This window comes from Podarcis liolepis (genome assembly GCF_965112155.1).
Source record: "Podarcis liolepis genome assembly, chromosome: 8".
Classification (NCBI taxonomy): Eukaryota; Metazoa; Chordata; class Lepidosauria; order Squamata; family Lacertidae; genus Podarcis; species Podarcis liolepis.
In genome coordinates this window covers 986,141-1,002,344 of record NC_139560.1, presented here as the reverse complement: position 1 = coordinate 1,002,344, position 16,204 = coordinate 986,141, and the positions used below count along the sequence as shown (strand labels likewise).

The following is a 16,204-nucleotide window of genomic DNA, read 5'->3' as shown; positions in this document are numbered from 1 at the left end:
GGCCTCCTTGCAAGACCCTTTCAAAGGAGGCTTGTCCCAGGAGGGTCCTTCAACTGCCACCCCCCTCCAAACGTCACCAAGGACCATCCTTGGTCCAACAGGTCCAGCGCTGACTGCTTGGCAAACTCTGCTCAGGAATCACAGAATCAGAGTTGGAAGGGAATGCATGCAGGAGACCCATGGCTCACTTGCGATGAATCCAGAGAGGCTTGTGGGGGTCTGTGGGGCTGGCCGGTTGGCCTGAAGTGCCGGCCAGGGAGATGAGGTGAGCGGCTTCTTCTCTTTTCTTCTCCACAGGCATGTGAGGAGCGCTGCTGCCTCCTCCTCCTCCCCCCCTTGCTGAAGGCCCTGAGATGCCCCAGTGGACAGCCCTCGCCCGCCTGCTCCTGCGCTGCCGACTGAGCCTTTGCTTCCTCCTGCAGACTCCCCTCTCTCCACCCCCTTGAGCTTTTCACGCCACCTTTCCTGCCGCGGCTGGCCACAGGATACGCTTGGGGGTGCCACCCCCGGTCTGCACTGAGCCCCCCAGCCTCCTCCTCCTCTTCTCCAGCCATCCCCACCGGCCTGCGCTGCTCCTCGGACACAGAGGCTCAAGGACTGGGGCTTTTGCTAGAGCCTTGGAGTTGAACGGGACCCCAGGGCCATGCAGCCTGACTCTTGTGCTCCAACGCAGGAACCTGCCCACTGCCCCAGGTGTGCCAGGCTGCAAGGGGCACAAGCCAAAGCTCCAGTCAGAGAGCCAAGCCACACGCTGCCTGCCTGCACACAGCAACCCAAATGAAGGTGTCCTAGAGGAAAAGGCCTCTCCCTGCCCGCTGCCAAGCAACCAAGCCTGGCCATTAGCAGAGCAAAACCTGGGACAGCAGCTTTGACCCGCTGCTCTCTGGTGTCCTGCTTCCAGCTGCAGGAGCCTCCTCCCCAGGCTTGGCTTCCGGATCCTAGGCAGCTAGCCCCAGCCGCGTGTTGGGTCTCAGGGTACCCCAGGTCCCTCTCACCCCAGCCTTTGGGAGTCTTGGTTGCCTTCTTGGCCAGCCCAAGCAAGTTTCTAGCCAGAGCTTTCTGTGGCCTTTGGGCCACTGGTGGGGTGTGAGGACGTGTCCCAGCATGGAAGGTGAGGCCCCAAGAAGCAGAGGAAGAACAAAGCAGAGTCCGGTTGTCTGGGAGCTTGGAGTAGCTCGCAGAACAGAGGGGTTTCCTGCTGTGTCCGCACAAGGACCCATAACTGGCCAGCAATGAGCTAGGCAGTCCGGGGGTCACTGGTACGTCATTTGCTGTGCAAGCAGAAGTAGAAACTCCCAGATAGCCTCTCTAGGAAGGGCTGAGATTCCCTCTCTGATATCCAGGAGAGCTGCTGCCAGCCTGTACAGGAAATACTGAGCTAGGTGGAGCAACAGTCTGGCAGAAAACAGCTTCCTAGATTGCAGGGTGGGAGGCTGGCTGGATGACAGCAGAGCCAGTCTGATCCGTGCCCCAGAATTGGGGGGGGGGGGAGGCAGAGCACTTAGGACTAGACCAGGTGTTTGGGGCTACAACTCCCATCAGCCCCTGCCAGGCAGCAGAGGTAGTCCAAAACCTCTGGAGGGCACCAGTTTCTGCCATCAGCTCCACCCCCTCCCCCAGCTGGATTGTGACCAGGCCTGCTGCAGGGCGAAGGAGCCCCGCCCCAATTCCGAGACTTGGATTTCTGAGGGCAGTGCCCACCTTGAGGCAGTGCCTGGGTGCTGGCCAGGAGTCAGGCTGCTGTGTGTGTTTGGTTTGGGGAGGGGGCTGCTGTTCCCAAGGGGTCGTGTGGCCAGCCAGTGCCGTGCCAGCCTTTTCCCTGTGGCCCTGGGGGTTGGGGTGCCTTTTCTGTCGCTGTCCTGACCTGCTCTTGCCCTCCTGTGTCCTGCTAACGCACGCAGGTGCGGGCCTGCCTCCTTGTTCAATAAAGACAAGCAAACCACGTTCAGAGTTGGTGTCCCAGCACAGCAGGGGTGGCGCTGGCCCCTGAGCCATGTTCCAACTGGGGCCTCAGAACGCCGGGAGGGAGGCAGGGAGGGAGAAGACAGAGGTGAAATTTCAGAAAGAGCCATATGACAATGGAACAGACTCCTTGGGAACGTGGGGTGTCAGGGATTACAGTCATACCTCCGGATGAATGTGCTTCGGGTTGAGCGCGTTTGAGTTGCGCTCCGCAGCAACACGGAAGTTACTTCCGGGTTTCGCCACTCACACATGCGCAGACACTCAAAATGACGTCACATGCACGGAAGCGGCAAAACGTGACCCATGCACATGTGCCGTCACGTCTTATGTTGCATTCAGGATGCGAACGGGGAGGGGGGGGGTGCCCTTTTCAACTCTACAATTCCATAATTCTAAAGGCTTGAAAAGGCTAACCAAAACCATATCCCACCCCGAAAGGTCAAGCTCGGCATATTTTTGCCCAGTTCAGTGTAGCAGGGCTGGAGCTGTCAGAGTTCAGCAGTTCACCAAGCGGGATTTGTGACTGACCAGGAGACTTGCAGCCAATTTTAAGGCTAGCTGTCTGTTGCCAGCTCTTCTCCCTAACCCACAGCGCCCCTCTTGACCAGAAGCCCTATGACTCCGTGTGTGTGTTCCACATGCCACCCCCTCCGCTGACACATTCCCCTAAAGGTCTTGGACCTGCGGCCTGATCCTCCCTTGCCTGAACTGTGGGGCAATTGTCCTGGGCTGACGGACGCCCCAGGCTTGGCTGGAGCCTCACAGCCCCCCACCTTGGTTTTTGTAAGGAGGGGGCCAGTCTGCAAGGCCCTTCTGCTCCCTGCTTGGAGGGCCCAAATTCTCCACCTACTCTGGACAGGAGAGTCTGAGAAGATCAGCAAGAAGAGGCCCCTGCCTTGCTTTTCTTTCGAAGGCTGCAAGCGGCTCATTTTTCTGCTGCAACCAAGAGTCTTGCTTGGGTGGGTGGGAGGCAACTCACTGGCTTCTCTGTAGGATCCCGCCCCCCAGCTGCTTGGGCAAGGCAGGCCACAGTTCACTGATCCTGATCCGCAAACTCAGCGCTCTGGTCTCTCCCCCCCCCCCCCCGTCAGCTGGTTCCAGCTGCTAAATGGAGCTTGGCAGGATTTGCTGGCTGGCCAGCTGGAAGGCTCAGTACCACTTTAGAGACCTGAGAGCAGAGGAGGAAGTGTCCAGCTGATGAAGGAGTGAGCCTGACAGACAAAAGGCCACTGGGGGGGCAGTGAAGACAGACACCACGGGCACCCTGCTCTATCTAGACCTTTGCAGAGACAGGATATTGTGAGGGCGGGGGCAGAAAAGGACCCGTAGTCTGTCAGAAGGTGGATGGGGCCCTTCTCCCCACTCTTCCGCTTCCAGTGTGAGTGGGAGGAATATTCCTTGAGCAGCAACTGGGATCCGCTTCCCAGTATTGGCTGGCAGGATGGACCCCTCGTCCGTTTTGGAAATAAAAGTGTGCAGCGCCTAGAGAGTGATGGGCCACTTCACGTATAGATATAGATATATTTGAATATGTATATATAGGTATTTATATAGCAGGAGAGAGGAAGGCTGAGGGGGAGGAGGGGGCTTCTTCTCTCATGTAAAAATCCAAAATACAATTTTCTTCTAGTAACAATCAAAATGCAAATGTACAAATTCTTTACTGCTAAGCCAAGGGAAACAAGCCCCATGGGGGAGGGGGGCATGGGGTGGGGCAGCCTCCTCCCTCCCGCCCAGGCGCCCTGTAACATTCGGGGACACACGCAACAGCAGACGTGACAAAGGGACCCAGCCCTTGAGCCCCGGGTGCGAGAGGCGCTCTCACTTCTCTCGAAATGCCAACAAGTCCATCCCGACGGAGGGGGAATTCTCCGCCTCCTTTTCTCCTTCTCCTCCCCAGTGAGAGCGACCCCCTCCTTGCTCGCTTGCTCTCCTTCCTCTCCGCCTAGAGGGCAGGGCAAGGGGTCGGCGCTTAGCGTCCAGGCCTAGGGCGCCTGGCACCCGAAACAGGCGGTGGCAGCAGCCAAGGAACACACACACGTCTTCTGCCAATGGGCTTCCCCCCTGGCCCACCCCCCAAGCCACGGTGCCCCCCCAGAGCCACCGCCCGGAGGGGTGGGCACCCGAAGCACAGACACAAACACACCCTCGCAGCCTGGCCAAAGGGGAGAGCGGGGGGCTCGGTCCGCAACGTCACTGGAGCAAAGCAAGGGGGCGGCTGGCCCTTCCTGAAGTCCGGCCTTCTTCCACACTGGCCCAGGGCCCGGCCTTAGGAGACGGAGGGGTCCTTGGGCTTGGGCGTCTCCGCCCCCGAGAGGAGGGCGATGGTGGGGTCCTCCAAGTACTCGTCCTCCGTGAAGCAGGGTCCTTCGTCCAGCTCAAAGAAGATGGGCATTTCCGTGTTGGCCATGTCCATGGAGCTCGAGTCAACCAGGAAGAGGGGCTGGGCTGTGTAGTGGACCAGCTGCTTGCCTACGGGAAGGGCAGAGACACCATCAGAAAGGGGGTGGGGGGCAAGGCTGCAGGGCCAGGGGGGAAGGTGGAAGGACTGTATTGCAAGGGGGTGGGCCAGATGACCCTTGGGGTCCCCCCAAGCCTAAAATTCTAGGATTCTGAGGCCATGGGAAGGAGGACCCTTTCTTGGTTGGAAACTCCATGACTGCCCCCAGAGCAAGGCAGACCCCCACTGCGGCAGCGTGACTTGGAGGGAGAGGAGGCGGGTCGAAAAGGCAACAGAAACACGCCCCCCCTGCATGCCTCAGTTTCCCCCTGCGTGGGCCAGGATGGCTCGTTCAGCTGTGAGGATGCCCATGCTCCTGCCTGGCCTTGGAGGAAAGGTCGATGCAGAGAAGCAGCGTGTGGAATTGGCAGGCGGGTGGGGGCAGGGAGAGGAGAGGAGCATCCGTGATGCCCACCTGTGTCTGCTGCAGAGTCTTCCACCTCCGCCGGCTTCTGCTGCTCCTGGCAGGAGAGGAGGTCTTGGATCTGCAAAGGGAGAGGAGGCGCTGCTGAGCCAAAGCCTGCGAGGCCCAGAGAGCAAGGAGGCGGCTTTGGTGTGGGTATCTCACGGGAGTCAAGCCCCAGCCGTACTCCCCGCCCCCAGCCATCCCCACGCACAGGAGAGCCCCTAGCTGGCTGGCACTACGTGGGTCTACCACCTCCCTGACTCCAGGGCACAATCCAGCAGGAAGTTCTCCTGCACAGGCCCCACTGAAATAAACAAGAGCTGCAGAAGAGCTCTTGCCTAAGAGCTCCCCTTCACTTCAATGGGGCTGGGGCAGGAGAGCTTCCTGGGGAAGATCTGGGCCAGTCTTCTGCAGCCTCCAGGCTGTGCCTTGGTGGGTGGCGGTGAAGAAACGCAGGAAGGGCTTTAGAGGGATGTGTTGGGAGTTAGGCAGCCTCAGTCTCAGCATCATCTTCCCATCATCACATCCAGAGAGCAACTCTGGGGAGTCTGCTCAGCTGATGGCGGGGCTGATCAGCAGGCTGCTGCGCTGAGAAAGGCCCACTCAGCACCTCATTAGCAGTGCCTGAGAAGAGGTGCTGATGGGATGACATCACCCGGCGGGGTTCTCTGAGGAGGCAGGGCGGGTGGAGAGCACTTTCAGACTCGCCATGTGGGGCTGGCCTACAAATGAGGAAAGGGGAGGTCCTTGACGGATAACTCCCTCAGCAAACTCACACTGGCCAAGCTGCTGTCCAGATCTGGCAAGTTCAAATCTGTCGCTGAAGGACTGAAGAGCTGTTGGCGAGAGAGAGGGAGAGAGAGAGGGAAAGCAGAGATTAATGTTAGCAGAATGAGGCACAACCCCCCCCCCCGCAAGCTGCCCCTCCCGCTAGGCGTAAGGACTCCCAAGCGGAAGACTCACGTCCAGCAAGGCGCTGGTGTCCACGCTGAAGCCGTGGGTGCTCAGCATGGTCTGAAGGTTATCCAAGCTGGAGTCGATGGTGTCCAAGTGCTCGTTCAGCTCGTTCCTGGGGACACGAGAGAAGAGAGAGATGGCAGCGAGGGCCAGGATGGCTGCTTGCTTCCTCCAGGACCAGAGGCCCGGGTCCCTGAACTGCCAGCGGCTGGGGGACAGCAGGAAGGAGGAGAGGGCTGCCACAGAGTTCAACTCCTGCTCGAGGGGCTTCCCCACAAGAGGCACCTGGTTGGCCACAAGGTGAGGAGGGCTTCTTTGGGTTTCATCCAGCAGGGCTCTCCTCGTGGTTCCTAGGGGTCCTCCTGGGCCAAGTGCATCTCCACCCCATCTTCCTGGCCCCCTTGTGCTCCCCTCACCCACCAAGGGCTCCAGCTTGCTCTTTGGTCGAGGAGGAGGAAATGGCTTTGAGCCCGGCTGCCTCTCAGAAGCCTCCTTGCCCAGAACCTTAAGAGGAGCAAGACATCCCTTCCTGCCTGCTCTGGAATAGCTGTTGCACAGGCCTGCCATCACCCCCCCCCCCCCGAAACAGACCCAGTGGCCAGGGCTACAGTGTGTTGTCACGGCTAAAATGGCCGCTGTTTCTTTAATGCTTAAAAAAGCTGGGTCAGCATGAGTCAGCGGCCTGCGCTGGGTTGTATATAGAGAGTGAGAAATGTTAGTTTGTTGTTGGGTTGGTTGGTTGGTTAGTGAAAGCTGGTAGTGGAGTTGGTCAGTCGCTTTTGCACAAAGACTTGTAAGAATAAAAGCAGAAAGCACTCTGCAAGGATATTCTTGTGGACTCTTTTATGCCGACAAGGGTCTGAGGACCAGGCTGAGGTCAGAACCCTTTCCTTTTTTAAAAAAAACAAACACTGACATGTGTAACCCTTCCGGTTTCTGCAAGCCTGCCTTGGTTCAGTTTACAGATCAGCAGGAAAAACCTCACTGCTTAGACTCGGGGCTCTCAAGGGCCAGCGCCCTCCCCAAGCAGCAGAAGCAGCCTAAACCGGGTGCTGGTGAAGAGCCAATGGGGGCGCAAGGGCTGGGCCAAAGCCCCTGCTATGGAGCGGAAGGCGGGGGCCGCCCCAGAGTTGCCCAATCAGATTATAGACGTGGACTGGGAAGGGCGGAGCCATTCAAAGACAAACGGGGAACCAGGGATGTGCATTTGGGGCAAACTCTCCACCAGGAGTTGTGGCCGCTCAGTCCGAAGGCAAATCGCCTGAAGCAGACTTGACAGCTCAGGCAGGAGGCCAGTTCTGTACGTGTTTTAAAAGCCAGGAAACCTGCTGCCTGTCACAAAGATCTGGCCTTTGAGCAGAGCGCTGCGGCTGTTGCTGCCATTGCAGCACTAACGGTGTGAGGATACCCAGAGCTTACAGGGTTAACAGCTCTAGGGAAGTGAAAACATCTTCACTTTCTGTTTTGGCTGCGACAGGAGAAGCATGTCTTCGCTTTCTCCTGGCTGTTGATGTTTTGCTGCTGTACAATAAACGCTTCGTAGAATAGAAGAAGCAGTTGCACGAGAGTTTTTCTGCATGCCTGAGATTCCTTCCGCACTGGCACAGCGCTGCGCAAGACACTCTGCTGCAGCCGGGAGAAGCAGGGAGACGCAGAGGAAGCGGGCTGGACGCCCCAGCACTGCTGCTCTTCACAGAAGACGGACACGCAACAGAACAAGCAGGAGGTGCAGTTCTTAGGGGCAGGATCTGTGGACCCTGCCACCTCATGGGTGGGCCGGCCCTGCAGCAGGGATTGGAACCTGGGATCTTCTGGTGCTCCACCATGGAGATTACTTCAGCATACAAAGGTGCTTCAGGGTTTACCTTTCCCCATCCCCCCCCCCCGAGCCACAAGGGACAGGCGTTTCAAAATGTGGTTTTCAATGTTGTGGGTTCAACTCCAGTTTGAACTGAGTATGGCACCCGATCCCCAAAGTAAATGACCCTCCCAGCACAATGTGGAAGGAGGGCCGGGTGGCCTGGCAGAAGGGACACCTCCCCCCAGCACTCCCTGGTGGCGCAGTGCCTGGGGGGCAGCAAGCAATGTAAATGCTAACCCTTGCTGTGGTCTGTAGTGCAGTGAGGCAGAGGAAGGGCTGGGGAAAAGGCAGGTGACTTCGGACATCTGCGGAGGGCGAGCCAAACTGAAAGATACAAAGAGAAGAGGAACACTCGGATTCAGGAGCCCCAGAGAGTTCGGCACCTTCAGGGAGGAAACGGAGGTTACTTTCAAAAGGCAAGGAAGGGCAGGCAGCCGACCCCCTCCAGGAAGAGCAAGAAGGAGGCCCTGGGTGGGAATCAACTCGGGGAAGAGAGCAAAGAGCAGCTGACCGGAGGGATCCCCCATCGGGGCAGGCAGGGAGAGAAGGGAAGGTGGGAGGCTGCCTGCACAAGGGAACCAGCAAGCGTATTAGTCCTGTTCCTTGGGGCAGGTGCCTGATCCAAACTGCGCTTCTCTGGGGGACTGAGGGCCCAAACCTCCAAATCCCACCAGCAGAATCAGGTACTTGAAACTCACTGGCCTCAACCTGCTTGTTTTGCATCCAACATGTCCTCTGCCCCCTGGTGGTAAGAAGCTAAGAGGAACTCCGCTGGATCAGCCCAATAGCCCATCTAGTCCAGCATACTATTCCCACAGTGGCCAACCAGGTGTCCCCATGGGAAGCCCACAAGCAGCACCCGGGTGCAAGAGACGCCCTCTCCCCTCCTGCGGTTTCCGCAACAGGCAAGCAGCAGCCCTCTCAGCACTTCTGTGATCCACCATCTTCTCCTTGTTCCTGGGGAGCAAAAGTAGGTGCCTCCCCACCCCCCAAGAGACCACCTCTCCCTTCAGCTCCAGATCTCCAGGTGCCTTGGCAGGCCTCCACTGAAAGTGTGCAATCTGAGTGTGGACATGCTTGTCCTGTGGCATGGGCTGCTGACCCGCACCCCCTGATCTCTGCCATGCAGCCCCTGGGAGTTCCTGCTTCCTCACACACAGGGCACTGAAGAATGCCCAGAGCACAGAGCAAGGAGGGCCATGGGCCTAGGAAGCCAGGATGCTCTGTCCGGAGCTGAAATCCAGTTGCAACTGTGGGAGGGGCACAGAGGCATGAGCACCCAGCACTATGAAGCCCCCGTGTCCAGTAGGCTGGCAAGGCCCACACCCAACCCTTGCAGAGGAGGAGACACAGCCCACACCTGTCTCCAAATATGCCACTGAGAATTGGGCATCCTCTGCTAGGACCCCTGTGCCTTTGTCCGTGCTGCAGGACCACCCTCTTATCTGGCCCAGGGAACCTCCTCCTGGGTTTTGGAGCCTTCCTTCCACACCACTGACAGCACCACCCCTCTAGCAGGCGATGAGGGAGGCCAGGAATCCACAGCCAGGCTGGACAGAGAGAGAGAGGAAGGGAAGGGGCTGCTGCCTCTTGCTCTCCTGGGCTTCCCTCACTGACCACCCGCTGGCTCGTGGCTAGGCTATTGGGATGGGCTGGCTAGAAGTTTAAAACCAGCCTTAAGGTAGTCTGCTCCAAGACCTGGAGGGTCAAGACATCCACAGCTGGCTCTCCTGGCACTGCAAACAGATCTCAGGATCCCTGGGCTGGAGGGGAATCCTGGCCTTTCCTCTTCTCGGGACAAACGGAGACATGCAGAAGCCCGGCTCCCCCTGAGCCTCGGCTGCAGTGGAGGGCTTAAGAGGCCAAAATGAAACAGTGCGCCTGAAGGTTGGTGGTTCGAGCCCACCTAGGGACAAGTGGGGGGAAGGACTCTTGCATTGCCAGTGGTTGAACCAAATGACCCTTGCGTGTCCCTTCTAACTCTATACAGTTCTGTGACTCTATGGAAGAACCTCATCCGCCCTCACGCCTAGAAGACTTGCAGGCCGGGGGGCAGACTAGCCTAGTGATCTTCTCCCTGGCATTTAGCTTTCTTCCACAGAGGAGCCCCCCGCTTCAGATCGAATGGCTTCAGTCCAGCTGCAGACTCACTGCTTCTGTCAGGATTGATGCGAGAGAAGGAGAAGAGCCTGGCTGCTAAATCAGCCCAGTGGCCAATCTTGCCCCACAGTGGCCAACCAGGTGCCCCCGAGGCAGGCAGGCAAGCAGGATTCGAGCCTGGAACAAAGTGGCTCAGCTCAGGGCTGCAGCAATTGGCAATCCAGGCTGCACTGTGCCTGAAGAATGGGCTACAGCCACATTGGTGAGAGGCAGCGCTGGACCAGGACTTGGGAGACCAGGTTCACATCGCCACTTGGGCCAGTTACTGCTTCCTCTCAGCCCAGCCTCCCTTGCAGGGTTGTGGGGATAAAATGAGGAGGAGAACCTTGTGCACCACCTTGAACTCCTTGGGGGGAAAGGTGGGATATAAATGCTGTCAATAAAACCACCCCCTCCCCCCCGACAAAGAAGCAGGTTGGCAAAGAGAAGGGGGGAGGGATAAGGATGGCGATGGTGACAGCAGGACAGGGTTAGGGACCCACTGGGTTACCCAGCCCGCAACCCTCAGGCGGCAGCCAGGTGCTCCCTGCACACACACCCCCACTTACTTGTCCAGGCAGGCGACGCTGAGGCACTTTTCGGGGGACTGGGCCTGTTCCGCGGCTGTGCTGCTGCCGCCACTGTCGGCAAGAGGGGCTGCGGCCATGACGCCCCTGGGCTTCTCATCCTGCAAGATGGAGTCGATGAAGGCGGAGGGAGAGAGGGGGCTCTCGGCGGCAGGAGTGCCGATGGGGCTGGTTTCTTCAATCAGAGGGCTGCGAGAGGGGCTGGGGGGCTCCTCTTTGATGTGGATCACGGGACTACTCCTAAGACAGAAGGATGGAAAGAAAGTAAGACGTGAGCCCTGGGCGGACAGCAGTATTCCTACATGGTCAGCAGCTGCCACCATTTGTTCTCTACAACAGTGGGTGCCAAACTTTTTCTGGCCCCCACCCCCTTGGTTCCATTAACTCATCCCCTGTGCCCCCTGCCCTACCCTGTAAAAATTATTCAGAATAGCAGTTTGCACACTCCATTAAGGAAGATTAATAATACAATAAACTTAATTCATTAATGCAACAAAACTGATGAGCTTGATCCCGTGCTACCACTTCCCAAAGTCATTTACACCCCCAGAGCCCCCTTGCCAGGGGACACCACGGCCCACTCTGGGAAACGCGGGACTCTCAGACAACCCCAGGAAGCTTCCGCCCTTTGGATCTGCTCGTCCTGCCGCACGTTTCCTCTCTTCCGAGGTTTGGGAAATGAATCAGTCTAAGCTCTGCCACCCCCTCCTCCACCCGTGGCTTCTCAGCAGTGGGGATTTTTAAAAGAGAGACGAGGATGGGGAGGGGGGGGTGAACATAGTTTCTCTGGCAGATGGAAATTCCCTCCAGTACCCAAACTCCCCGAAACGGCTTTATGTGGGAGGTTCAATTAGCCCCACTGGAATTGTCGCCAGGTATAAAAGAACAAAGCTGTGATGACCCACTTAGGCAAGCATCTGGTTCCCATTTCGAAGCTAAGGTTCCTGGCGGAGAGGCACACTCAGGGCAAGAGACGGGGGCTGCCGCTGTGGCGAGGGATTCTGCCCCGGTGCCAGCAGCGTCCGGCTCACAACTCCGCTCGCCTTGGGGGGAACTGTCTGGGGCAGAGAACCAAGAAGGTCCCCTCCACCTCCAGGGCCGGGATGTACGGGTTCCTGGACGCAGAGAAGGCTTTGCCAAGCAGACCCTTCATGGCTCAGCAGCGCAAGACAAAGGGCTTCTGGGCACAGGGCTCTGAGAAAAACGCCCTTGGTGGCCCTCCAGGAGCTCAGGCTCTGCGTGCAGGGATGGGGAACATGTGGCTGCAGTGGGGCAGCAGTGGGCTCAGTGCAGATCCTCCGAAGGGAGTGCCCTCAATGAGGCCAAGGCAGCTCTGCCCAGACACAAAGCTACACAGCAAGAAAGCTCCTGCATCTGCCGCGAATCTCAGGCTGGCATTCCAAGCCCCAACAGAAAATGCTGCTCGCACTCTTTGGGTCCCTTTACCCAGCCAGGCATCCTGGGGCTCAGCTCAGTCCACCAGCCTTGGGTGAGTCAAAGGGAGCAGAAGGAAAATCAACCACACCTGGGAAGAAGGGGGACTCCTGGGCAAAACCTCTTGTGAACGAAAAGCAGGAGGTGCTTCTCTCTCCCTCCCTCTTTGGATGGCAGAATTCAGGCTTCCACAGAAGCACACAGTGACCCAGAATACCTAACCCCAGCAAAGGGTGTGCAAATTAACACCCTGTAAGGCCTGGCCTGAGCAGTTCTTCTGCGGGAAGAACCACCCTGAGATTACCGCCTCAGAAACCTGATTGGCCCTTAATAATAATAATAATAATAATAATAATAATAATAATAATAATAACTTTTATTTATATCCCGCCCTCCCCAAAGCCGGGCTCAGGGCGGCTAACAACAATAAAACAGTACAACAGTGACTTCCATGCCACACCCCATCACTTTGGTTTAGAAATTTGCTGAAAATCTTGACTGACTCAAATGAATTTTTAGCCACCCACTTTTCAGCCATCCTGGACACAGAGGGAAAAGTTGCCGGCCACATCTGCCCAAGGCGCAAGAGAGCCTTGGGGCCTGTGCAGTCGGCAGTTCTGTTCCACACCCCCCCCCCCAGGCAGCTTCCCCATTTCGGTGCCTTGGACGTCCCCTCCCCCTGCAACCAGAAGTGCCTGTGCCCTCCAGGCCCCTCTGGGTACCCACACAGGGAACCAAGCAAAGGCGGGCTGCTGCGTACCTTCCATCAAGGCTGTTGCTGGGAGAGGCAGAGGGGCTGGACTGGGCCAGTTCTGTGACGTCAGAGATGATGGGGCCGGAGTTGGCGGAGGGGTCCGGGGAGTACAGGTTCGCACCACTGTATGCCGGGGGGGAGGCCTGTGAGGAGGAGAGATACTGGCATGAGGCCCTAGGAGCCTTGAGGGTCCAAAAGGTGGTTGCCTCCTTGGGGCTGCCCCCAAGCCCAGCTTCCCTCTGCCCAAGCCAGATACTTACGGAGTAGGGAGGCTGGCTGTGGACGTGCTCCAAAGAGTACTGGCGACTGTACTTGGGCATGGCGTGGGCCGAGCTGCTGTCGTTCAACATCAAGGGGCTGGAAGGGAAAGCCAGAGAGAGCCGTGAGGCACAGAGAGCAGAGGCGGCAGGCATGCAGCAAAGGGGCTACCAGACTGCAGAGGGCACCATCCTGCTTGCAGAACTTCTGAAGAGATCGCTCCTGACAGGCAGTTTCAGGCAGCCCACCCTCTAGGCCAGGCATAGGCAAACTCGACCCTCCAGGTGTTTTGAGACTACAATTCCCATCATCCCTGACCACTGGTCCTCTTAGCTAGGGATGATGGGAGTTGCAGTCCCAAAACATCTGGAGGGGCAAGTTTGCCTAGGCCTGCTCTAGGGTCAGCTCAGGATGCTTTCTGGACGCAGGAGCCCTGAAACAGGTTTGCAGGCTGTGTTGCTCCTCTGGCTGACAGGGACCAGGGCAGGTGTGCAGCCCACAGGGGACGGAGCTGGCCTTGGGGGTTCCTCCCATTTCGTTGTGTGGGACTATCCCACTGAAGCCACTTGCGTGTGCTCCCCTCCAGGACTGCCTTCTTGCAAAGGAGCATCTGAGCCCATCTGTAGCCTAAAGGCATCTCCTGCTTTCCTGCTGGAGCAAAGAGAGCTGCCCTCTTGCAAAATCATATCGCCATATCCCTTCCTGTGTGTTTGGTTTCAAAGACACCCCCCACTTCACAAGCAGCACGTAGGTGCTTCTCAGCCTTATGCAGAGGAAGAAAATTAAGAATCACAGAATTACAGTGGTACCTCGGGTTACGTACTTAATTTGTTCTGGAGGTCCGTTCTTAACCTGAAACTGTTCTTAACCTGAAGCACCACTTTAGCTAATGGGGCCTCCTGCTGCCAATGGAGCACGATTTCTGTTCTCATCCTGAAGCAAAGTTCTTAACCCGAGGTACCATTTCTGGGTTAGCAGAGTCTGTAACCTGAAGCGTCTGTAGCCTGAAAAATCTGTAACCTGAGGTACCACTGTATAGAATTGTAAGGGACACCAAAGGTCATCTAGTCCAACCCCGTCATATAGGAATCACAGCTCATAAAGCTACAAAATGGATACTCAAAGCACAGCAGAAACATAACCAATGGATCAGGAGTGGGGAGGAGGAGAGTTTAGGGGGGAATGGTCAGATAACCACACCCAAAGTATTCCTGCAGAAAGGGCATAGCAAGAGTATAGGCAGGAAGAGGCAGGCGCAGATGGGAATTCCTCCCAGAGATGCTTCTCAGAGGCAAGTCTGGAGTTTTCCAGGTGCAAACGTCTCAATGAGAGGCTGGGCTTGTGCTTAAACGCCACGGATGGTCCTTCAGAGTCACCCTGGGAGATGCTCCCAGCCAAGAGGAGAATCAAAGCATGGCCTCTGGATGAGGCCCACTTACATCTTCCTCTTCACTCCAAGGATACGGTTGGACTGCACCAGCGAGATCAAGAACTGGATGAGCTGTGGGAGAGAAAATGAAATGTCACCAAGCGCGATGCACACTTCTAGCTGGAGGAGGGGGAATCCTGCTGGACTGAGATCCAAAGGCACTCTGGAAAGGACCACCCTGCTCAGATCTCCCCCAGCACACGCACAGCTGACTACCAGCATGGAAAACCCAGCAGGCTGGACTCAAGACCTCACTCCCAGGGACAGGTATGTGGGGTTCTCTCAGGAGCAAACAGAAGCCGCTCTGCACATGCTCTGTAGTCTCATCGTCCACGAGTGTGGAATTGGCACTGCTCATGCACACAGGGGAAATGGCTGTTGTTGGTTTTAGAGCGGTGCACACTCAGGGGGAAAATATCTGTGCATGTGCCTGTAAGAGGTGGAAGGGGGAAATCCCCCTACATTCTGCAAGGCTCTCCTGACTGGTGTGTATGGCAGGTGGTGGAACAGCAACAAAAATCCATGACTGAAAAAACAGAATGTGGGGATCTGATGGGCCAACTACACAGAGAGAAAAATTGGATCGGAAAGACCGTGATATAAAACTTCCAATCTAGAATCATGCCAAGGCAGTGGAAAGCTGGCTGAAAGAGGTCTTGTTTCCTGTCCTTAAGAGACAGTGGCCCTTCACCCTCAAGGCTCTGGGGGGTCCATTAACCAAGCCCCCTGCAGGTCAGCAGCCCCAGGCCTCCAGCTGACTGTGTGGCCCACAGGGCAGGGAGGAAGCTGCCCTTTGCTGAGAAGTGAAGGCTGGGCTTACCTTGTTCACCACCTTCTGCTGCTGGGCGTGCTTCTGCCGCAAACTGGCCACCTCCCGCCACAGCGCCTCGTTCTCACTGAAAAGGAAGAAGGCAGCCAAATTAGCCTGGGCAGAGAGAGCAGCCACTGCAGGAAGGTGAAGAAGCGCCTTGCAAAGGTTTAAACTAAAACACGTGGTGGTCCAGCCTGGTTGTCTGCAGCACAGCCCCGGCATGGCAACAGTGGAAACCCTCACAAAACTCCCTCAAAGGAGCAGGGTAGGTACAGAAACCCTGCCAGGAACTCGTGGGAGGACAGGCAGCCACAGCTCTCTAGTCATGTCTGTGAGAGTCACGACTGCAGCAGCCTCCCTGTCTCTACTTTCTCCTTCTCATTCTGAATTTGGGCATTTAAACGACCCAGGCTTTTTGTCTGAATTCTGCACTAAAGAGAATGTCTTCCTGCCACAAAATTCAAGCAAAGAGTTAGGGAGGGGGCTGCTTCATGCTGGTGCCCAATGCCCAGGTGGGATGGGGAAGCAGCTGCCTTCTGCAATGCTGGGCACTTCAGGTGTGGGGTGGGCAGGATGGCACAGGGCCTCGCTCCTCCAGCCAGTGGCCCGACAAAGGACCCTTGCCCCACCCGAGCCAGTGCTGCCCTCCTGCCCACTCTTCCCCCTCCACGCAAGTCTCCAGGCTGTACTCCAAAGGGACTGTGGAAACATTATTTCACGGATCAGAGGACTGGGGACTGAAAGGGGGGTGGCTCAGGACTGCAGCGGAAAATGGCCTGGTGAAGACAGAAAAGGCTGCAGCACAGTGACCAAGAAAGATGGAAAATAGTGTTTTTTTATATACTTCCACTATTTATATTTGAAAAATATACGTGCCCATTTTAATCCTGGGCTAGACATACTGGAAGCTTCATTTACTTTTAAAATTGTTATTATTATTACTACTATTTATTAAATTCCTATACTGCCCTTCATTTGCATCACACTTTTAACAACAAAGCAGCTTGCAGCAGCTAGCTGTGTAAAAGCAAGCATCACAAAATTTGCAAAAGCAATTAACGAGCCAGAATGCAGGCAAGAGATATGATATAAAGGATTAAGTA

At 56.7% G+C, this 16,204-nt stretch overlaps 1 protein-coding gene across 2 annotated transcripts in view; it reads right to left on the bottom strand.

The window, feature by feature from the left end:
* Positions 1 to 3,472: 3,472 nt before the first annotated feature.
* HSF1 (heat shock transcription factor 1) overlaps positions 3,473 to 16,204 on the bottom strand; it is a 39,698-nt gene continuing 26,966 nt past the window's right edge. Inside the window, exons 5-14 of one of the 2 annotated variants that reach the window (XM_083516788.1) lie at positions 15,111 to 15,186; positions 14,301 to 14,362; positions 12,864 to 12,960; positions 12,610 to 12,746; positions 10,398 to 10,655; positions 7,927 to 8,013; positions 5,835 to 5,940; positions 5,648 to 5,707; positions 4,881 to 4,950; positions 3,473 to 4,437 (exon numbers count right to left, since the gene is read on the bottom strand). In XM_083516788.1, coding sequence (XP_083372914.1) covers positions 4,235 to 4,437; positions 4,881 to 4,950; positions 5,648 to 5,707; positions 5,835 to 5,940; positions 7,927 to 8,013; positions 10,398 to 10,655; positions 12,610 to 12,746; positions 12,864 to 12,960; positions 14,301 to 14,362; positions 15,111 to 15,186 — 1,156 coding nt within the window. In that variant the 3' untranslated portion in view covers positions 3,473 to 4,234. The remainder of the gene's footprint in view (positions 4,438 to 4,880; positions 4,951 to 5,647; positions 5,708 to 5,834; positions 5,941 to 7,926; positions 8,014 to 10,397; positions 10,656 to 12,609; positions 12,747 to 12,863; positions 12,961 to 14,300; positions 14,363 to 15,110; positions 15,187 to 16,204) is intronic. The other variant, XM_083516789.1, reaches the window with a different exon arrangement.